Below are 24,782 nucleotides of genomic sequence, written 5' to 3'. Positions count from 1 at the left end.
CCTGGGTGTACACCCACCACCGGAGTGGAAGAATGGCAGGCGCATCTTACTGATGACTAGTCGATGGTCAGAGGGCAGATCAGCTCCACGGTAGGTCCTGGTGTCAAGGACATGGGCTCGCATCTGCTGGTCCGTCACTATGTAGTCCAGCAGATGTTCTTGCTTGGACCCGGCATGCGTCCATGATGTTGTGTGGATGCGCCGATGCCGGAAGAGCGTGTTTGTAATTACAAGCCCATGGGCTGCACAAAAATCTAGCAGCCTCCTACCGTTGTTATTCAGCTAATCTGGCCCATGCCTTCCAATCACTCCAGACCAGGTGCCAGCATCATGACCAACTCGGGCATTGAAGTCACCCAACAAGATGACTCTGTCCCGATTGGCCACTTTAGCCAGCACCTGTGACAGGAGGTCATAGAAGGCATCTGACTCATCGGCTTTGCTTGCATCCCTCCACGGATGTTCGTCTTCAGTGGTAATTTATTGAAGGTGGAGGGGTTACCAGCCCCTCGCACCCGTCCAAAGCCCCCGTTTAGCCACTGTGGTGGTCACAGACGCCATGAGGGGAGAGGCCAATGTGGCATTGGCCCTCCTCCCATAGCAATGTCCACGACAGTGTTGCCCATCCGGCACCGCGAGGAGGTAGGAGGTTGTTTTGCCGGGCACACACACACAGACACACACACCACGACGACAATGATCCCCCATGTAGCTTTAATAGGCTATAGGAGCAAGTGATGTCAGTGAGCAGCGCCTATGAAGGCCGGCACGGCACACGTAGGGGTGATTGGCCAGCGCCACGCCCGGCTGCCTTTGTCTCCCCAGTGGCGATGTTTACACACCACACCCCGGCACTGATGTTAGCCGTGAGCAAGAATCGAACTCGGGTCGCCACTTTTGTAGCGCAGTGCGCTCACCGCTACACTACCGCTCCCCACACACCAATACCAATATCCGCTATTCGCCATAAAGTGACGGCGACGTCACCACGGCGCCTGTGCCAGGCTCGGTGCACTTTGAGGCTCTAAATGTGGGGTTGTCTGTCTTGCTTTCTTCTGAAACAGTGGGATGCTTTCCAAGCAATAAAAGCTCACAAAAATATATATTTGAGACAAAAAAAAATCTGAAATGCTGGATTTGATTAGCACATCGAGACCAGGCTGTAGTTTGACTGCTTACAAATGCCGCTTGGTGATTGACGTTCGCCTGGAAAAAATCAATGGTCGATGAACTAAACTATTTTTCTATTTATATGTGGATATAGAAGGGAGGTCTGCTTATTTGTCCTTTCGCCCATGATGACCCACATATATGCATAACAAGTTAGTGTATGGGTTAAGTTTTAGTGCATTGAGAGCCTTATATAATTTGGAAATTATATCTCATTGTCCGACTCTTCGAGACACTCCTTCTTCATACGCTATCCTCACTGCCTATGTAATATGCAATATTCAACAACTCAAAGGGCATACGCTCACAATCTTCATAAATCATCTTTTAAAACCTGGCCTCGCCCCTGGAAGAAATGCATGTGATTGTGTGTGTGTGTGCGTGCGGTCTCGTAATCTGGTGTTATCCATTCGCCCGTACGTCATTTTGACTTTTATAGATTCTGAAACGGACAAGTGCCTTGAAGGCATTCGCTTGGAATGCAGTCCATAGTGTTTAGGGACCGCACCTTTGCTCTTGCCGGCTTGAACCAGTCTGGCACTACTTTTTCAAGCTGTTATCATTCAATATCCCACCCAAAAACTCACGTTTTTTAAGTTATAAATGATACTACATATATTTCTCACTTCAATTTCCTATAGACTCGTGATTAATTTGATTGCTATTTGTTCAGATAGGGCATGTAAAGGCACTCTATAGATAATCATTATGTTTTATTATTATTGGGAGCTCTGAGATGATGGATTTGTGCAAACTCTAGAGGATATAGTTGTAGTAGATCAGTCCAAATGTGATGACAACATGGGGGAGGGTCTTAAGTGAAAGATCCTGCAAGAAATATTGGATGTGGGAGATTTTACTCAGGTGGAGATATAGGGCTCGGCGATAATTCAGATATGGGAACAGTTTGTTCAGGTTTAATTATAATGTGAATATTTTGCACACTGTCTAGCAGTGCAATGTAAGACGTGAGCATTTCCCACGCTTAATATACATTCTTGGCTGGATGTGGTCTTTTTAGAGAAGTCAATTAGATTATTTTTACTTTAACTTTAAAAAGGTCAGTACCAATCCGGTTGGTGCACCATTGGGGTCTGTCCTCAGGTCCTTCCTATTTTCAACAGAAGTCTTTCCGCTCGTCGATGTCACCAAGTTCCATCAATATTCTTAATTCCCACTGCTGCTTAATCCAGAACATTCGCCGGTTCCGCTGGTGTGCATTCAGGCTGAGGTTAAACATTTTTTGGGAGGATCAGGTGTGGTGGTTGCAGACGTCAGGATTCAGTTGTCTACTAATCTAAAGAGCCTCGGCACCATTCTCGATACAGAATATGCCATATGATCTCCAAATACGAAATATAATCAAGTCCTGCAAGTTTAATTCCATGGCTCTACAACACATTCGACAACCATTGAGTCATGACATAGCCAACACGGTGGCGTGTAGTATCGTATCGATGAGGTTAGATAATTGCAACTCTACTCTACGAGACGTCTGGCAAAAACATTATAAAGCTGCAGCCTGTACAACATTTGTTGGCACGTGTCGTGACGGGTACTGCAAGATCACACCACGTACACCAAGTGCTCACCAATCTCCATTCGCTTTCGGTTGCTAAACGAATACATTATAAGTTTGCAGCCATTACACACAAAATGATTGCCACAAATGAACAACAATACCTTTCTAATCTCGTCAAGGATCATAAATCATCACGTGACATCTGCTCATCCTCGCAGAGTATTTTGACTGGTCATCGAATTAAGATGGTCACCGCATCGCATGCGATCAGGTGCACGTCTTTGTCAATCTGGAACGCTCTTCCTTTCGACATTAGGAAACTACTGGAGCTATGCAATTTTAAATCAAGATGGGAAAACTAATTTCTTAAGAACTGCTTTGTGTTTAGTTTGTTGTCTTTCCCCCGAACCTATGATGAGTGTGGTTGGCTACATACGGTGCGAAATAAATGCAACGATTTACAACTATAGCTACAACAGCCATTTGATAATCTACAACTCCTGCTAATGCCTTAAAGTTGATTCTGAAATTCTCACGACGTTTCGGCCACAACGCAAGCAGCCGTTTTATTTTAATTTTTTTATTTTAATTATTTTATTATTTCCTTTCTACGTGACTTTACCGAAAGAACCAAGAAGATGAATCCCTGCAGTCACGAAAGCTTTAAATCGAAATTTAATTCTCAAAGATCAAATGTCGGTGCCCTGGCGACACACATGCTGGTGAGGTGAACTGCGGTGGTGGACTTGCGCACAAACATACACAAACATACTTTGACAAACTTATAGGGTGCAGCAAGTTGCTCAAGTTTACAGAAAGTTAAAACGATGATGAGTTAAAGTAACCCAGTGTGAGTAAAGTTTTCAGTCATTCACGATATGCTGTCATACAGCCGAATACGCACATCAGGGAAACTGCAATAAGTGTTTGTCTCGAGTCAAACATTATAAATCCCAATGAATATACGTGTAAAGATTAACGCTTTTTAACTTTCAAAGTAAGTAGTTTGATGCTTACACACATCTCAAAAGAGTTTTACGAGAAAATGTAAAGATGAAAATTAAATAAAATGTACAAATGCAGGTGATCACATATGCGAACAAAACACTTTAAAATGAGCAACATCTGCCTACTTATGTACAAGAGTGCATGATAAAATGCACCTGTCAGGCAAAAGACTACATTCTGAGACATTTGATGGAAGGCACTGGCATATTTAAGATTCTATGAAAGTCACAATGCAAGCAAAAATGTTTTAAAAACTTGATTTTTCAAGGCAAGACTGGAGGGGTGGAATCTTTTTTACGCAATCTTAACCAAACAGCTTTAAAAAATAATAATGGCATTGTAGATTATAAGCATGGCAAATGTCAAGAACATTTTAACATGATTCGGGACAAACCACGAATTCTGAGACAGCACACGCCCATCCATACACACATTCGCTACCACTTTAGCAAATAACATAATGGAAAACTGGTATGCATGCATGGTGGCATCCGTTTGTATAAACTAAAAAAAACCATTTTATTAAAGTAGGACTGATATTTTTTTAAATATTATAAACCAAGCGTTCAGGAATATATGAAAATAAATACCATCAATTGTCTACATATGCAGATACTGATTGACAGGCTATGGTACAGACTTGTTTTATTTATGTTGAAAATATTTTGCACCGTATGGAGCCAACCATTAACATCAGGGGTGGAAGCAGGGATGCTGCTGTTAAGGGGATAATTTTTTTTTAATCAGTCATGAAGGAATACGGGCAGTCCTCGGGTTACGAACATCATTCATTCCTGTGACCCGCCCATAACTCGAACGGTTCGTGAGTCAGAACACATTAATCAACTGTATTTAAATTTGGTCAGTGTTAAGAAATGTGCTAAGGTTCAACAGAAAGGGAATCACTGTCAAACTCACAATTAAGAATATGGTACTTTTTCATTTAACACTATAAAAAAGCTGTCTAATATATCAAATTAAACATGAAATAAAGTAACATAAAAAAATCTTCTTGGTTCTTTCGGTAAAGTCACGTAAAATAATATTTTATTATGTTTTATTTTTATTTTTATTATTTTATTACTTCCCTTCTACGTGACTTTACCGAAAGAACCAAGAAGATGAATCCCTGCAGTCACGAAAGCTTTAAATCGAAATTTTACATAAAACACTTTTATTTCCATATTACCTTGAGTCCTGATACTATTCAAAAGGGGGGGGGGGCAATGAGTTACCACAATTGCAGACACCCACACACACACAGACAGAGATACCCAAACACACACACTCACACAGAGACACACACAGACACACACACATCACGACGACAATGATTCCCCGTGTAGCCTTAAAAGGCAATAATGCTGTTAGTGAGCAGCGCCTATGAAGGCCGGCACGCACACGAGGGAGTGGGTGGCCAACACCACACCCGGCCCCTTTTGTCTCCCCAGTGGCGATGTTTACACACCACACCCAGGCACTGATGTTAGTCGTGAGCAAGAATCGAACTCGGTTCGCCACTTTTGTAGCGCAGTGCGCTCACCGCTACACTACCGCTCCCCACACACCAAAACCAATATCCGCCATTCGCCACAAAGTGACGGCGACGTCACCACGGCGCCTGTGCCAGGTTCGGTGCACTTTGAGGCTCTAAATGTGGGGTTGGCTGTCTTGCTTTCTTCTGAAACAGTGGGATGCTTTCCAAGCAAGAAAAGCTTACGAAAATTTGTCTTTGAGACAAAAAAAATCTGAAATGCTGGATATGATCAGCACATCGAGACCAGTCTGTAGTTTGACTGCTTACAAATGTCGCTTGGTGATTGATGTTCGCCTGGAAAAATAAACGGTCAATGGACTAAACAATTTTTCTATTTATATGTGGATATATAATGGAGTTCTGCTTATTTGTCCTTTCGCCCATGATGCTCCACAAATATGCATAACAAGTTAGTGTATGATTTAAGTTTTAGTGCATTGAGAGCCTTATATAATTTGAAAATTATATCTCATTGCCCGACTCCTCAAAACACTCATTCTTCATACTCTATCCTCACTGCCGCGGTAATATGCAATATTTAACAACTCGAAGGGCATACGCTCACAATCTTTATTTCACGTCCACACACGCGTTCTGTCTCTCACACACAGGCACACACGCGCATTCGTTATTATCAAGCACTGGGTGGAGTCTGGGAAGCTCCACCTTTTTGTGAATCTGAATATAAAGCCGGGGTGAATCCAGAGAGCAGAAGAGACGGAGCGAATGACTTGCGCTCTACGGCTTTCTATCACCTGAACATAGTGAGTATTATCAGAGATGCAAGTCGGCTGCACATTGGCCAGTAATAGGCTAAAAATACAGGTAAATTATGTACGGTATATATGTTAGAACGTACATTGTATAGACTATGTGTGGTTAATATAGGCTGGCTATGTTAAATCAGATATGTTAACAGGCTACGTTTAAAAAATAATACCATATTAAACTGCATGTTAATGTCTAATGGGTTAGCGATGTTAAATAGGTTGAACAAATGGCCCTGTAATATCGGACTGCATGCAAACACACCAAAGTAATGAAATATTATAAGTTATTACAGACTAGACAACAACAAAATGACGTTTTAAAAATATGTCGAACATTAATCTTGACTGAACACTTGCACATACGCGAACCTTGATGTTGGTTTGTAATACTAGCCATAGCCGATAAACAACATTATCCTTTTTGCACTGTTTGCGATTCCCTTTATAGTATTTATTTATCAAACGCATTCTCTATTGATATGCCAATCACAGTGCATACTACCTGCTTTGACAGTGTTCGGACATGTGGTCATTAACGAAAAATATAGAACAAAAACTCAGGGTATAAGAATAGGTTTTGCCCTTTCTGGCAATGAAAGAGGTGTTAGGATGTTAAAACACCAAACTGCAACCTTTGCAAGGATTCATGTCTGCATTAACCACGTATACTTGTGGCGAACAAATCGTGCTTAAGTTTAAACACAGGACACAATCTAAACACCAAAGTATGCAAGTGAGGGGTGTATGTGTACGTAAATAAATGCACATACAAGTGACGTGGTGTAGACTAAGGTTGCCGCTAGTCAGTACAGGTTTCTCTCACTTTATGCGGGTTCGGTTTGTGTAATATCATGTATTTTGGACGAATGTATTTCTACCCAAAATTCGCTATATGCAATTTAAATTCACTCATATACGGCTTCGTGATCGGACGTGGAACACCATTGTGTATGTATTCTATGAACTGTTTGGCAGGTTAGCTGTCCTGTGTGGTTTCGGTTTGTGTGCCTTTTTTCTTGGAACACATCTACAACCACAAAGCGAGGGAAACCTGTATGTGTTGCACTTCAGGCTGCGCCCTTTCCAATGAATGTGCAGTATTTAACAGAACATTTCATCGCACGACAGTAGCATGAAAAGGGCTGTATAAGACGACCTCACCACTAGGGTGCTCTTATTAACAATTTTCTTCAACCACGTAACTTATTGCAACAATACAGGCGCAGTCCTTGGCTCTGCAAGCGGCCCAAAAACAAACGAAAACACGTAATAGAATCCTTCTCGTGACACTTAGTGTGCCTCAGCAGGAACTGAACTCTGTTGCCAGTCACGAGAGAAAGTCTCGGAGTCTGCCAGTGCAGAACTGACTAATATGATTGTGTGCTGTTTGTATGTAATTTCTAGCTCGTGTGATTAATTACCTAGTATACATTACGGCCCGATATTCTCCTCCCACCTTTGCACACGTGGTGCATCCATCGGGTCAGCCTGAGATCATCCCTGGTTCTGGCTCCGCAGACATCCTGGCACTTGATGTCATAACCCCTATCAAACTACTCCCTTTGGAGGTCATCCCACGATATGTGTGAGCACAGACACACTTAATTGCCCCTAGGTGTTGTGTGTGTCTGTAGCCATGTTTATTGTGAAACGGCTTTCCTCCCTCGTTAGGTCGACTCATCCTTAAAATTAATTCCTGCTGCAGCATGCAATGACAGTCACTGGGAAGACAAAGGCGGTTGGCAGACTCTGGTTATACCCCTGGAATGCATGCAATTCTTGTCGTGGAGAATATACGTTATTCATATTACGTATATTTTCTGCATGATCCTTTGGTTCAAGACTTCAATACAAAACTTCCATCCTGCTGCAGCATGCAATGACAGTCACTGGGAAGACAAAGACGGTTGGCAGGCTCTGGTTTATACCCCTGGAATGCATGCAATTCTTGTCGTGGAGAATATACGTTATTCGTATTACGTATATTTTCTGAATGATCCTTTGGTTCAAGACTTCAATACAAAACTTCCATACGTCATTATCAAGTTGATATGCTTAACCCAGATCTCATGGAACTTATGTATTGATAAGTGGATGTTAATAGAACATGTAACTAGTTGTATTCACAACCCCCTGACTATATGCTGTATTGTCACTTAAAAATATCTAGTATCACCAAAGGTAATTTTTAATATCATGATGTTTAAGAATGTTCATATGCATGGTTGGCATTTGAACGTTTCAACTTTCCAGGCACCAGGGTTTGTTAACTCAGAGAGTGAATCGGCAAGGTGCATACTTGTCTCTTTTGCCTGTATTTGCCCTTGGGTGAGCAGCGAGTTTATGGTGTTTTGCCATGGGTCCACCCTTGTGTATATTCTCTCTCAGAAATTTCCCTGGGTCAATCCTTGCCAATGCAAGAGTTATTCCTCTATGGCCTGTCATGAACGTCTTCCTCCTTTACAACACGAGTTCAGTGAATTCCCGGGAAGCAAAATGTACACCTTCTTCCAGGCCCTCCTCAGCTCTGGTTATTCTCATCATACCAATTTGATAGATGTCTCATTCATTCTGTTTACCCACTTCTCATTCTAATACTCTTGTGGCTTAGCCATCTGGTTTTCCCGACTTCTGGCATGCAGTGAATGCATATTTGTTTGTCAGGAACTGCGACATTCAAAATAGACAAGACATTACAAAAAATTATAATAGTCATACAGTCGATCTAGGGCTGAACGATTTGGGAAAAATATCTAATTGCGATTTTTCTGACATGTTGCGATTGCCATTTGATTTGCGATTAAATTGTTTAAGTCAAGCTTCAGTTCAATATTCACTCTGTTAATAAATGTGAAACATGTGATGGAGCAATACCACATGATACCATAAAAATATGAACTGCCCTATATAGTCAAATGCAAGGATGAGAAGTTAAAAGATATGAATTCCTTCAAACATGTATTTTTTTAAATTTTTAATTCAATTAGAACAAGCAAACATAGAACAATTGCTAAGTTAAATAAATAAAGTTATAATAATAAAAAATAAAACAATTTCAATAAGAAAGTAATAGGACTGTTCAAATCACCAAAAATCGCAGCCATCGCGATTTGCTAATCGCATTGTTTCAAATTACGATTTCGATTTGAAATCGATTTATCGTTCAGCCCTTAGTCGACCCTTTCACATCACAGGGGTTAGGGGCTCAGCCCCCCCCCCCCCCCCGTCATCTGGAAAAAACGCGTTAAATGTTTTGGTCCCCTTGGCGAGCGAAGCGAGCACCTCCAGCCAGGGGGTACAGGGGAGGGGCTATGAGATATCACGCGAGAGGCTGCCGTAAACAAGCTTGGCATCCTCCAAACCAACGCGCAAACTAACTTTTCACAGAATTTTACTTTTAAAAAAATTGTGTATATTTATGGTAATAAACAATAAATACATTGATATTATGCATATATGTGATGCATTTTTGCGTTACTAAACTCTTTGTGTGTCATTTGCCGGCCTTCGCATGTCGTCTGCGGTTTTCGCAAAACTCCCCAAAAGAATTCCCATTTTATTTCTTATGCCGACCCCGCGATATATCGAAACCGCGATGGGTAAAGTCGCGATGCAGAAGGATCGACTGTATATACAATAAGGAGCCAGGGTGAGCTGGCTTTGTTGCTCATATAAACACGCAGAGACCTATTGATCAGCACCGTCCATATCACGAGGATTGTTTTCAGGCAAGGAATGGTCCTTCTGAGCGTCCACATCAAGTCCTTAATCCAGACTGTGTTAAAGGCCGATGAGAAGTCCACACATTCTGCTTGTTCTCCAGGGATCACTGACTCGACGAGGGGGCTGATCCTCTGGAGGATGATGCTTTCCAGGAGTTTGTAGGTCGTTCACATGAGTAATATTAGCCCATAGCTTCCCAGGTCACCGGTTGGCTTGTCGGGTTTGAGTATTGCAATGACCAACACCTCCCACCATGCTTTTGGGATTCATCCGGTTTTCATGGTTTTGTTCAGATTAACTTATATTTAGATGCTGTATCAATGTGTATGTTGTTGCAATAACTTTTAAATGAAAGTCTATGTGAGTCAGTAAACTCATGCATAGTTCACAGTTATCTGAAACAGTGGTGGCTTTGTAGTGTACTTTGAAAATAATTAATCACGTGTTTGCTTTGTTTATATTTTAAAGCTGGACACAATGCAACTCCACCGCACCCTCGCACTTGTCTGTCTATAAGAGGGTCAGGAAGAGAGTTCCAGCCTCCTTTGTGCTCTGAGCAAGCAAGAGGTGAGTCCATGAGATGGTCAACTCTGGCACTTGCATTGTGAAGATTAAGGTTGCTGTTGGCATCACGACTGGAATGTCTCTGTCATGTAAATGGCATGTTTAATTATGCATTTGTAGTAATCAATAAATTGAAATCATATTCTTTGGGTCTTTCTGTAAAGTCACGTAGAATGGTCCAAAGACAATTACAAAGAATAACAAAAAACTACGACGTTTCGATCGCAACACAAGCGGTTGTCACCAGGAAAAGGGGGTTAGCTTCTAATGACAACTGTTTATAAAGGTTTGAAATGGGCATAGCCGAAATGACAGCAGCCAATGTTAATGTAAGTGGTGGGCAGCGACTGTGGCGTTTGTAGGTTTTCCACCAATCATTGGTGCTGTCCATTATATATTCATGATTTGATATTTACAGTATTTTCGTTGTAAAGCATTTTATGCATATAATAATTGTTATTTACAGCTTCAAAGTTGATTACGCATTCGAAAAAAACACTTAATACAGAATTAGGGAGACTGCAGTCAATATATATAATTATTCATATGATACTGTAGTTATGATGAACTTCAAAGCAGACGTACACATTTTTTCATTCAAAGAAGAGTATACCATTCTGTGCCAGCACGCGGATAGCAAATTACAGAAACAATGGTGACACTTTTGGTGCTGCCATTAACCAACCTAAACATCACCTCACCACCTGCCTGAGGCAGGGACTAAAGGCCCGTGCTCTCAAGTCCAATATCACAAGTGGTGGCACATGAATAATAACCGTCATGTGATGGTAATCAATGTATACAAGCCCCCGAAAAAGCAATGGCCATCACCACTTCAGCAGCCACTACAATGAATAATGTACTGTACATTACATTATCACATAGGGATAATGTAATGTGATGTCCAACACATTATCCCTATGCGATCAATTGACCCCAGTGTGATTGTAGCTTTGAGAAGTGCCTAAGACCACCCTACTCTCGCGCAGGGGCACACAGTGTGTGCGTGTGTGGCCTTAGCTCACTCTGGCACAAAGAGCGTTGGCTTTCAGATCAAGATGTCATCACGGTCAAAGCTCTTGATACCACCACACCTTAGTACCACCACTTTTAACCTCTACCAGATCCTGTAATTGCACAGTAGACACACGATCTCTAAGACCAGACCTCATAGTATTCCCCCACCTGTCAACTCCAAGCGCCGCACCACTTTTTTCTATACATGACGTTGGCCCGATCCCAGTACACCCCTTACTACTACCTCTAGGGGCCGGTGTAACATTGGATAAAGACCGACTTTTATCAACATTTGCATTGGTTAATGACATTTAGTCAAAAACGTTTACAATTAAAAAGTAGTTTTTTGAGGAAAATAGTTTTGGGCCAAGTGGCATGAGAACCACGTGTGGAGCTTGAGCACAGGAGCTGGGCAGGATTGATTCATTATCTATGGTGCCATGGTTTAAGTGATGCTTGTTATAGCATGGTAAGTTAAAACACTTCCCATTAGTCTCTTTAAAAAATTGGGCCCGTTAAAGGAATTAATTCCGTACTGTTATATTCCAAATTACAACAAGCAACGGCTTAATCAATTGTTTAAATTTAATTTGTATTATTAAAAACGTAGATAAGCATGGTAGGTATAAGTAAATACTTTATTTAATATTCAATTTCTTTATTTAATATTTCTCACAGATGTTTGACATTTAAATAGGTGATGAACTTTGGTTATTCGTCTGAATATTTGTTATGCTATGATTAAAAACAACATGCAATATTCAACTGAATTATACATTGATTTGTATTATTGTTAAATGTTGTATTACTAATTAAGGACGATGTCTATGTGTGTATTCAAGGCTATGTCTGAAGAGGAGGAACACGACGTAAAAGCTGAGGATGAGCTTGCCAAAGTACTTAGAGACTTAGGTATTAATACAACTTATTGGATTCCAAAACTACGAGATATTTTGGATATCACCAATGTACAAGCATTGCAATATTTTGGCCCTGAGGAATTTGAAATCATAGAACCACATTGCCGGCATTCATGGGAGAAAAAGGCATTGTGTAAGTTAGTGGGAATGTCGGGCAATGAAGTTGTTTTAAAACAATCACAACAATGTGAGCCAATTGGAAATAAACAGAAGCAAGATGCACCAACAAAGCAGCATCCAGAACAAATCCATCAGAAAAGATTAATTCACAGTGGTGAGGCCAACATAGAGACTGAGACAGAGCAGCAAATGAAATTGAAAGGAGCAAAAGAAACCCCATTGTGTGATGGCAGCCATTCCAATGATATGGCAAACACTTCTCTAAAGCAGTTAAATTTAGCAGACATTTCAACTTTACGTGGGACTATTTCACGTATTTTACAAAATGCATCTAAAGGACTTGCTTTGGAGGGGGTGTATCGAACTGGTCAAATAAAGGATAGGCTAAAGAAAAGAGGCAAACTCTTAAACATCCCAATGTCGTTTGATCTTGCTGGGCCAGTACATCAGCCGATGATAAAGCTACAAGAGTTTTCATCATCTGAAGAGGAAAACATATTTGAGACAGCAGTGGAAATAATGGGATTCAATACCATAACCACAGAAGAAGGTTTCCTACAGGCCTTGAAGAAAGAAATCAACTCACGGCATAGCAAGGTATTACACAATGTAAAAAAGCAACAAGAAAAGCCCACGGATACCTGCATTCATAGCGCCAAATACCTGTACCTACCACTTGCCTCAGGAAGTCTTGACTTTAATCAACTCAAGCTCTCTGATGAGGCGTTGGAGGAATTACAAAGCGTTGAAAACACTTTAAAAACCGCCAAGGATTCTTTTAAAACGCATGTGCTAAGAAACAGGTTAAGAAGTTTTGTTGAGAACTTTGGCTCTCATGCCCATACGGGCCCTGTCCACTTTGGTGGGATATTTAAGTGGAAAGCATCAGCAGAGGGAATCAGCTCAGATGAGGAAAAGGAATACGGAAATATGCTTTCGGAGGCAGTGGAAATGTATTCCACTTCTGCCTACAACAGCAGTGGTAGTGCAGGTGGTGTGAGCATGATGGCATCCGAATTTACAACGGAATTTTCTGAAAAATACAATGCTACACTTCTTAGTAAGGTGACATTTTCTGTAAGTACAATAGGTGGATCACCTGGCCTTTGTTCTCTTCAACAATGGAAAACCGACATTGTATCCAACACCAAGACGTGGTCTGTCATTGATCTAGGCACATCATTGGTTCCAGTATGGGACATTGTCAAGTTTAACCACAAGGATGATTTTCAAAATACCTTGATAGTTAGCACGCTCAAGGAGGCATACACACTTTTGACAAACCAAAATCCAGATTTTTGTCTTAAAGATATATTGGTCTCTGCTAACGCTAAAGCCAGGTCAGTGATGCAAGATATTAAACATTGGCAAGAATCCGACATGGAAAATAATTTAAAAAAGATACTTGATTTGAAACAAACGTTATATGATGAAACAAAAAGCAATTTAACTTGGATAAACACCTGTTTATCTCACCCAGCCCTCCAATCATTGTTGTCAAATCTTGTTACAGCACCTGCCAAAACGGTGAAAATCACAAAGCTTATGCGGTCTATTATGGAGCCAAACAGCTTTGACGGTGACAGTTTTCCACAATTCGCCTCCATTATGCAGTGGCTGAATGAGTCTGAAGGAGTCCCTACTCAATTATCTGATTTTAAAGATCTCGTGAACATCTTATCAAAAGCAGAAGAACATTTGAAAGTTGACTTTTCACCAACTTATTCAGAAATACACGAAAAAAGAAACAAAGAAATCACACATGCATTTAATTCATTCTGCCAATCACTAAAAAGAACAAAACTCATCGAACAAGAGCTACTTATCAATTCAGTTGCTTCTGCTGTTGGCTACTGTGTAAAAGAAAAACGATTTCAGCATCCCCTGGATTACGACAGAATTGATCATCTTCAACGTGAACTAGAGTCAGCTTACGGAGAGTACTCAAGACTGATGCAACAAGACGAATCTAGAGCTCAGGCATACGTGTTACGGACAGGTTTGTCTAATGCAAGGACTCTTGCCGAAAAGCGAAAACAGTTCGATTTCATGAGATCCCAGGTCGAAGAAACAATGTGTGCTGAAGTTTCCCATGTGATTAAATGCAGTGAAATAGGGCCAACTGACTGGAATAAACTTGATATGATGCTGGAATCCATTATCGCTGGAACTTTCAAAGAACAAACATGTAGTTCAAAGAAAGAATGTACGATACAAAATGCAGAAATAATTTCCCAGGGGGGATGGAAAGAGGACACATATTCAAGGCAAGAAGAATTACAAAATAAGGCATCTATTCAACCACTAAGAAATGATGATGATGATGAAAAGTTCATGAATCTGCTTGAAAGACTCTCGCTGATAAAATACTACCCCAAGGAATTACACACAAGTAATGTATGTGTTATTAACGGGTCTCCAATTCAAACTAACCCTGATCGATGCACAGAACAAGAACTTGCTCTTTCTTATCTGCAAAAACTGACGATGATTGACTATCGAGCAAGATGTGTTAGTTTTCAGTGTGAAAATCAAAACCAAGGCAAATTAAACAACTTATCTCAGTCCATGAATACAAATAAAAGCCCTAATAGTGATAGCTTCTTTTCTAATGATGATGATGATGACGTAATAAATAACAGTGATGGGCCTAGGACAAACACTGAAACCAACATTCACCCTATGGACTTACAAATGGCAATTTTCCATTGTGGAGATAATTTTGTAAGGCAGTACATTTACACCAAACTGTCATTCATCCAGTTTGCACTTCCGCTTTTAGTTCCAAATCCTTGTCGTTCAGAAATAGAATTCCCTATGTGGTCATTCAGACAGATTAAAAAGAGCTGGAAATACCGTGATGCATCTACCAACGAATGGCAATCTAAAAACTGTGCAATCAATGATGCCAACACTGCACTCGTGTCCTTCGTAAGATTTGGTGAATCACCTGCATCGAAATCTCAGATAATGAACTCTCTGCTCGGCAATCAAACGCATCGAGTTTTCTTTCATAGGCACTGCCGAGGCAGCAGCAGGAATGGTCAACTAATGAAAGGAGTTGCAGAGATCGCCTGGTATCTTCCAGGTGGGAAGGACAATGATGTATTTAATGACTGCATAGCATTCACTAATCTCCACGGAGATGCAAGAGAACACAAAACACAGGCGAAATTTTTACATGATATTTCGTCTATAAATGTTATATTACTGTCAGATGGTGATCGCAATGAAGAGGGCAAACGTATCTTAGACGAATGTTTGAGTTCCCCAAAGCCGCTAATTTGCCTCTGTGCTGACAAAAAGAGAGTTTCCAGTGGAATATCTGGAACAAACGCGAAAATTGCTGTCGAGAATCGAAATGAGGCTGAGTTAATCGATGAATTGACGTCAATAATCAAATCGTTTTTAGAAAATTCAAAAAGAAAAATGAACATCGAAGCTTGCTCAGCTATTGCAAGACGGTATGGATTCATTGTTGATGAAGATGATAAACAATGTGAAGAGGGAAAGGAAGCAGCGAAAGTTTTGCTGAGTCTTATACATGACAAGCCGCTGTGTTCCATAAAGGAGACATTTCTGCCTCTTCAAGGGAAATTGTGGCAGTCGTGGTGCAAGAAAGACAAAGAATTGACTCGCATGACGGTAAGGGGGGGGCAAAGTGTTGAGGAATACAAAAGTAATATTTTAGGAGAAAAAACACGCATTAGGAAAGCACAGCTTGAAAAAGCATTTCCTCTTAACGATTTTATGAGATCATTGATTGAAATTTTGAACCATAAGTCACGCACAGTAAAAACATACTTCCTGCATTGGCTACGCATATACTTAGATAATTTGTCTGCAAATCGCTTATCACAACTGCATCTCACTTATCATCAGGCCTGGACGGCAATAATAGCGTTGAAAAAACAAGGTTCTAACATTGCAAAAAAACAATTAGAGTTGGATAAAATATCAGAAGAACTTGAAGCCTCTTCCTTTGGAATTGATCACGTTTTTAGGGAAGTTGGTCAGATCTACGAAGCTTCACGGACAACGCCATCAGTTGACAAACTCCCGGCTACTTTGCCCAAGATTGCAGCAGAAATGATGATCTCTGGATTTCCTCTTGAACTCATGGATGGCGATGCTGCACATGTGCCTCTCATTTGGATTAGCTCAATCTTGGACAGAATCATTGATGAAATTGGGGACGTGAAGCTGTTTGTTATCTCAATACTGGGAATACAGAGCAGTGGGAAGTCCACGCTACTGAACGCCATGTTTGGCCTCCAGTTTCCTGTTGGCAGTGGGAGATGCACCCGAGGGGCCTACATGCAGTTAGTGAAGGTGGAGGCAGAGTTCATTAAACAACTGGGATATGACTTCGTGCTGATAGTCGACACAGAAGGACTGCGTTCTGTAGAGCTGTCAAATGCAACACATAGTCATGACAATCAGCTGGCAACGTTTGTGATTGGGCTGGGAAACATGACCGTGATCAACATTTTTGGAGAGAACCCTTCTGAAATGCAAGACATTCTACAAATTGCTGTGCAGGCGTTTCTGAGAATGAGGCAGGTGAAGTTATCACCGAGCTGTGTGTTTGTCCATCAAAACGTAGGAGATGTGACTGCTCACAATAAGAACATGGAGGGAAGGAGACGCTTTCAGGAAAAACTCGATGAGATGACACGCATGGCTGCAGACCAGGAGCAATGCGCTGTTGCATCATTTGACGCAGTGATCAGGTTTGACGTGAACTCTCAGATCCGTTACTTTGCTCATCTTTGGGAGGGAGACCCTCCGATGGCTCCGCCAAATCCAAGCTACTGCCAAAATATTAAAGACCTTAAAGAAATGTTACTTACAAATGCCAAAAAAGAAAACACAGTAAATGTCTTGAAAATATCAGAATTCAAAGCACGCATTAAGGATCTATGGACGGCTTTGCTCGCAGAAAATTTCGTGTTTAGCTTTAAGAACACAATAGAGATCGCAGCTTATACCAAACTGGAAGAAATGTATGGAAAATGGACTTGGGAACTCAGGAGTCATGTTCTTCAGCAGGAGAACAAACTCTATAACAGCATTGATAACAATACAGATACAATGACACGATTACAGATTGAACGAAGAATTTTGTCAAACTATCAGGATATTAAAAAGAAAATGGAAGAACACTTCAATAGCGCAGATGATGCAGAATTGTTGGTTCAATGGAAAGTTAAATTCGAAAAAGGATTTGAAACCGTGAAAGAAGAGCTAGTATTTGATGCTTACAAAAACTACTCTGCCCTGATGGCTCAAAAAGACAAAAAACGGAATCTTGATCTGCAGAGATCAAGTTATGAAGATCAACTTATTAGAAAGAGCAAGGATTTGGCTTCAAAATTGAGAGGAAATACAGTAAATGACAAAGAATTGAAGAATGATTTTGATAAAATCTGGAAGGAGTGGATTAAAGTGATAAAAGACGGTATGACCAGCCCTCCAACGCTTGATGTAAAAAAAGAAATTAAAAACCTTCTTTACGACGTTTACGAGAATCAAATTCCACACCTAGAAAAAGTGATATTGAACTGTCACAAAGAGGCAGAATTTTCCGTTAATCAAAACGAACACATTATGATGAACACGAAATGGCTTGGATATCGGAATCACCATTTTAAAGATGAGGATACTGAGTCAATTAAAAATTTAATTACTGCCATAAAATACAAAGTCAGGAGCTGCATTACCACCCAGGAGAAACATAGAACGAATTTCAACCCATCCTACATACGTGAAATTTTTGAGGGAATGAATTCAGACATACAGGAATTTTCACAATCCAATAAAAGATTTAAGCTCACAGAGAAGTTCAAAATTTATTTATCTGTCCACATATTAGGAGAGGTTATGGGGCGATTTCAGAGAATGCATGAAAATTTCCAGAGGGAAAACGACCCATTAGTATACTTTACCAGTAAGAAAGAAGAATACTTCAACAGCTTCAAAATTCGCTGCCAAGGAGCAACGTCCACAACTATTTTCGTGGATTTTTTGTGTAACAAACTGAAAGCATCCATTCAACAGGCAGTTTATGATAAAGTTTGCGTTGACATTGCAGGCAGGATGAAGTCCACATTTACGGCATTCAACGGAAATCGATCAAAATTAGAAAACTACATTCTCATAGATTTAGCGAAGAAGAAAGATTTTACAGCATTTGATGAATATATTCACCATCCAAAAGAACACTTTCAGAAATACATTACGGAATGTGTAGAAGAGTATTGCAAGGGAAACGATGATGAAATCATTCACGAGATGTTAAATTCAAATCTTGGGGATACCACAGCTGCAATTACTCGGGCAATCAATAAAGCAACTGAAATGGAACAAGACGAGTATGATGCATCTTCATGGCTGGATACATTTTGCACACACCTTGATGACGTCATCAAGCTCCCAAGACACACTTTGGACCAAAGCGACTGCAGCGAAATAACAGATATTGAATTTTTTAAAGAAGAATTAACAAACGGACTGAAAACCGTGGCTCAAAGATTAAAAGATCAATTTTCTTTAACATGCTTAAATGATTTACAAAACGTTCAGAACGAACCGCACAAAATACTATTTCGGCAGCTATGTGGGTGCTGGGTGCAGTGCCCATCCTGTAAAGCCATCTGCACAAACACGATGTCCAATCATGACGGAGACCACAGTGTTCCCATTCACCGCCCACAGGCAGTGAGTGGAGGATATTGGCATGAAACTGATAACTTTGTCACTGACATCTGCACTAGTTTAGTTGCCAGTAACTGCAGCTTAGTGCTTCCAGACAGGAAAATACCATGGAAGGATTATCGTACAGCCGGGCCAGAATATGCTTGTTGGAGCATAACACCAGACTTAACCACACAGCCATATTGGAAATGGTTTGTCTGCAAGTTCAAGTCAGACTTAGAAAAGCGCTATAACCAAAAATTTTCAGCCCTGGGAAAAGTCCCATCAGATTGGGAATCTATTGAAGAAGATGATGTTATTAAGCATTTAGAGAATCTGTAGGTTGATTAATGAAACTACAATTGAGCACCCTATGTCACAGATTAACTTATGAATATGTGGCTCTGTTTCAAACTGGACAGTCTTTCATTTTAAATATTTTTAATAACAACGAACACAATTCATCATCAAACAGCAACATCTCTAAAATGGCATGACATTTAACGATCGTTACATGCATGCATATGTACATACACTTAACTTGAGGCATTGTGGGTGTTATAATAATCTGATCACACTATGTAACACAATTTTTGTTCCTGTGTAGTAAGTGTTATTTCATAATTGTTTATGGCTCAAAAGTACAGAAAATGGCTATTATTCCCCACAAATATTGACATTGATATTTTGAAATTTACCTATTTTCAATGAGAAAACGGGAAAATGTGTGTATTTTCGTTAACATAAAGTCAGAAAGAAACAACACATGAATCAAAATGTACATGTATGTATACTAAAGTAATAAAAAATTACTACAAAGATTTAGAAGTGAGTAGTTTTCGAGATTTACGATTATACTGCAAATCACTTTCAAGAATCAGCCCCCAAATGTCTCCCATCATGTCTCCCATCATTTTCTTGTTATACTGTCTTTGGTAGCAGCGTTCAATGTACAATATATGCTTGTGAAAGCGCTTGCATTGCTCCTCCGAGAATGCTCCCATGTTCTCCTTCAATTTATCAAGATGAGCATCAAGGATATGCATTTTGAGGGACATCCTACAGCCCATTGTGTTGTGGTTCTTCACCAGAGTTTCAACCAGCTCCACATAGTTTTCGACCTTGTGATTGCACAGGTATCCACGAATCACTGCAGCAAAGCTGTTCCAAGCCGATTGCTCCTTACTTCTTCGGGAATTCATTGCACTCCAGTTTTATTTTTTTAAACAAATTTCATAACATAAAATTCCGAGCAACAATTATCCATCTTACTCTGCAGAGTTTTTTTGCATTGCTCGCAGGTGAAATGAGGTGTGCTGGGTTTGTCTTGATCCCAGACAGGCATGCCAAAATATGCCTTGTAGACCTCACACATCTTAGTAGACGCTTCCACAGAGTACATTTTCGCTCTTGTCTTTATAAATTGGCCGCAGACATAGAAAAATGCGTCTGCCGGACGCTTGCAGCCTCTTGATGCATCTCAGAAAAATGCAGATATGTATCCACGTAGGCAGCTGGAACTAAACTGAACTGGTAGGCTTACAGCCCCTGTATTTATAATATTTATATTACTGGAAAGTTCTAGAATTTTCTAGAAGTTACTCCAAGTTTACTCAGTACTGTATCTATCTGGAATGTTCTGGAAAATAAGTAAATTTCAAAATATCAATGTCCTGGTCAAAAAAGCAAAGTTTTTGGAGAATAATCAATTAGGAAATACCATTTACTGCCCAGGAACAAAAAAAATATTATAGTGTTATCTACCAATTACGTGAATTTTTTAGTGCAAAATTAATATATGCATGTTTTCAAGAAATCCATAAAGAAATATCTACAATCATTTCCAATGTGTTTATTCCTCTATACTCTTGTTTTGTTTAAACGTGCATTTTGTTTGTGATGCACTTCAAATGTAAATACAAAATTAATAATAGAAATGTTAATGAAAGTGGTAAATTACACATCAGCTAACTACGTGCTTAATATTAAATTGTGTTTCTACTTTAACATTTTTTATTGAAATCTAAAATCAATATTGCATATTTTAATGGTAAGTTTGTGCTTCAAGTTCCCACAAATACTCACCAGCCTTGCGCTTTCTTCTTCATGTTGGTGTCTGACCCCTATTTCATGAGGCAGAGCCTTCTCCCATGGGTACTCTCTTCTAGAGCTTTGTGCTTCAAGTTCCCACAAATACTCACCAGCCTTGCGCTTTCTTCTTCATGTTGGTGTCTGACCCCTATTTCATGAGGCAGAGCCTTCTCCCATGGGTACTCTCTTCTAGAGCTTTAATCAGCTGCCCATCCCCTCTAATGAATGCCCAAGACTGGTATTTTGCCTCTCACGATTGTTCCTTTCAGACTTTTATGTTCATCCAAAATTGCTTCAGCATGAGCATAATAATATATTTCCATGGGATAGCATATGGCCATTGGAAGTCAAATGCAAAGCTGAAAAGTTCCAATATTATCAAGTATTCCGTTCTCAGCATGGATATCTGCCAAATATAACATTTAAGTAAATGTTGAAACATCGTTACAGGTAACTTCATATTTTCTGCTTATTTCCTTTTGCAGCAGCAATTCTGTTTTGCTCAATGCCATTTTGCCATTAAAATAATATCACCATAACGCACAATTCATTAGTTTGCTTTCCAAATATACGTTCAGACCCATCAATAACACATATCTGAGTTAATACAACACAATTTCAGCAAGCCTCCGGGTACTGTAAATCCATAATGTGAACAAATGCTTCCAATGACTGGAAAGGCACCACATGGGACACACAAATTAGCTGGGTTTACAAGGCTCATAAAATGTACTAAATTAAACAACATTGTACTGATCAACACCATTCACCCCCACAAACCATCAAGAAGACCAACGTAGCACTCATGTTGTGGTGCATTTCACTACTGTACTGACGATACACGAATGTCAAACCATTTTCAGTCAACTAAGAAGAGTGGATATTTATCTGGGCAGACATTGGAAGTGACGGTGGCTTAATAATGATGACGGTCAAAATCAAACTGAGGAAGAATTTCAGGGAAAAGAGCACGACGGCGAAATATGACTAGGACAAACTCCAGAGCCGACAGATGGCAGAAAATTAAGCAATGATTTGAATAAGGTTTGCACCATGACTAATGTTAGCGCTACATTAAGTTACGAATGATTCCATGTAATATTTCAATAAAGGGCCAAAATATGTTATTAACAAGGCTCGGGAGTTAAAACAGGCCTGGGTGACTAAGGGGGGCAAGTGCCGAAGTGATTATTCATGGAATTTGAAATCCAAGAGACCTGCTGGAGAAGACGAAAGAATGATAAATCAAACACTAAATAGCCCTGTCAAAACTGCCAATGTAAACATACAAAATAAGGTCAAAATCTGTGCAATTCATTCAACTATTTTTTTCTCGACAGAAATAGAAGAAAGCTCTTGAGACTTTTAGGAAACTCATCAAATAGAACCAGTCAAGTAAATCAGCAACATAAGATATATTTAGCAACTTCTTTTCAAAGAGTAACACAAATTTACGCGATCTAACCCAAAACAACTCTATTATGGAAAATATTGGTCGCAAAGGCATACGTGTTAAACTGAGTAACACAAACAGGCAGCCAATATGACTCCCTACAATATCAATGTTGCTGAAATGATGTGCTTCCAAAATGTCGTGTCGCTGATGGGATGTGAAAAAACATTTGTTGAATGTTCATGTTGAGGTTCAGATATTGGAGAGATGTGTATTGTGACCCTATTCATTTAGGAACTTTTATTCGATTAATGATGTTATGATACAAAGACAATTGACAGTAAGGTTGGCAGCATGCTGTGAAATATCTGTCTAAGACCAGAGGAACTTATTAACCACATTTTCTAGGTCACAGTCGAAGTTGAGAGAGGTTGGCCAATGATCAACATCGTGCCTAAGACGTAAATATTAAATGCATACATGTAGATCACAAGAGACTCATGAAGGTGGAATCGGTTGATACATTACTGGCACACCAACAACATTACAAGTTAAATAAACAAAACTCACATTCGTAGTCTTCAACCCTTATGCACTCTTTATCTCTGACCTCTGTTTGTGCTATGAAAAAGTGTCGTTATCACAAATAATCTGTTTTATATAGATACAAATGTGTATTTATGGCAGTGCTATTGCTTTTTTAAGCTGAACGTTCAGTAACTGATGATAATGACGATAACAACATTTTCATACGTGGACATATAATCGCACAGGTTGGTAAATGTGAATAAATAATAACAGTTTTGCATACATTCAATACAATTTCTTCGTTTGATGCATCGAAGTCAATATGATGTATGACTTGAGGAGAGGACTTGTGTATTAGAATGTTTTTAGGTGATATCCAGAGAAGCGTATTAGCAAATATTGTCCACGCTGCCTACTCATCTTCCTTTCCTCCAGATCCATTGTCAGTTACTGCAAAGTCTACATTATTTTTTACACCACTATTTGCATAGCATGAAGATGGTTTAACCAATGAAAAAAACTGCATATTAAGTGGAACATATCATACAAATCAATGGACAAAAGCAAACAACTTTAAAATGTAAATGCTGAGTGGAAACCGAATCAACAAAACGACAAATGCAGAGGTCCTATAAATACCAACGAATATGCTGAGATCAATAAGTAGAACAACACATCCATCATCTGGGCATTGTTTGGAATCCAGGCGGCAGGAAGACCTCACTTTGAAGGGATGAGGAAGGCGATGAAGAAAACGACATAGATGGATTCATAAAAGCAACGAATAAAAGTGGCATCATTGCTGACGAATGCTTCAGAAGGGTAGAGGAGAGGAAAGATCAAGTTCTACAACTGCCAACCGCTTCCAAAGACATCACAAGTAATTGACTTTTCACATAATTATTTAACACGAAGCTTCATATTTTACATTAACAACTTTAAGTTATTTGCGTCTATTGCCAATTTGGTCATTGAAGAAAAGGTGCATGAGCAATTGGGAGTCGTTCTGGAATTTGAGTTGTTATTTTCGATCGCATGCAGCTTTATATATACATAAAGATGATACAATCTGAATACAATACAGGAATATATTGCACATCTTTAAGTCATATTTGCAAAGTGGAGTGTTGGCATCGTGCTTTGCTATCTACCATATGATATTTGTTATCTGTATATCTTATATCTTTGGGGAATAAGAATCTGATTTAAATAATATGGTTGGTATTCTAACAACCAATGAACTAATGATTGTTTGGATGTCGCATTTTTTTTGTTAAGCTATCTGGATTGTGTAATGTTTATAATGCTGAAGAGGTCACAGTTATTTTTATTAATTAATATTTGTGTGTGTTCCGGAGCATGAGCATGATATAGTGGCTGTGCAACTAGATATAAAACATATCAGTTTAAGACAATGTTTTCAAAGTCAGAATTAAATGTTTTATTGGGGTCATAACTCTCGGTTTTAATCAATAAATTTATAAGAATCAAAAGATTCACTTATTTTGTGCTTTAATGAAAGCAGCATTTCAAAGTGGTGAACAAGACAAACACGAAATACAAAACACACCAAGGGATTTTATTTTTTAAATGAGACTATCAAAATAGTGACCATACGGCAATGAATGTGTGCATGGGACGTTGGGTTCTTTTTTGCAAAAAAGGTCCCAAAGAGACTTGTATTCTCCTTGCATTGTTCTTCGAGTTCAATTGCCTTTCTTTT

The 24,782-nt window shown here is 39.6% G+C and overlaps 1 protein-coding gene across 3 annotated transcripts in view; it reads left to right on the top strand.

Moving 5' to 3' along the window:
- The window catches only part of LOC133339747 (interferon-induced very large GTPase 1-like), a 35,236-nt gene extending 10,777 nt beyond the window's left edge, over positions 1-24,459 (top strand). The window contains exons 1-3 of one of the 3 annotated variants that reach the window (XM_061547910.1): positions 5,694-6,001; positions 10,199-10,297; positions 12,154-24,459. In XM_061547910.1, coding sequence (XP_061403894.1) covers positions 12,157-19,389 — 7,233 coding nt within the window. In that variant the 5' untranslated portion in view covers positions 5,694-6,001; positions 10,199-10,297; positions 12,154-12,156 and the 3' untranslated portion in view covers positions 19,390-24,459. Of the gene's footprint in view, positions 1-5,693; positions 6,002-6,043; positions 6,063-10,198; positions 10,298-12,153 lie in introns of those variants that run through there. The other 2 variants (XM_061547912.1, XM_061547911.1) reach the window with 2 other exon arrangements.
- Positions 24,460-24,782: the final 323 nt, after the last annotated feature.

The sequence above is a fragment of the Lethenteron reissneri genome, unplaced genomic scaffold (genome assembly GCF_015708825.2).
Source record: "Lethenteron reissneri isolate LAM-NWPU_2019-01 unplaced genomic scaffold, ASM1570882v1 scaffold_216, whole genome shotgun sequence".
NCBI lineage: Eukaryota > Metazoa > Chordata > Hyperoartia > Petromyzontiformes > Petromyzontidae > Lethenteron > Lethenteron reissneri.
This window is presented reverse-complemented; position numbering and strand designations above follow the sequence as displayed.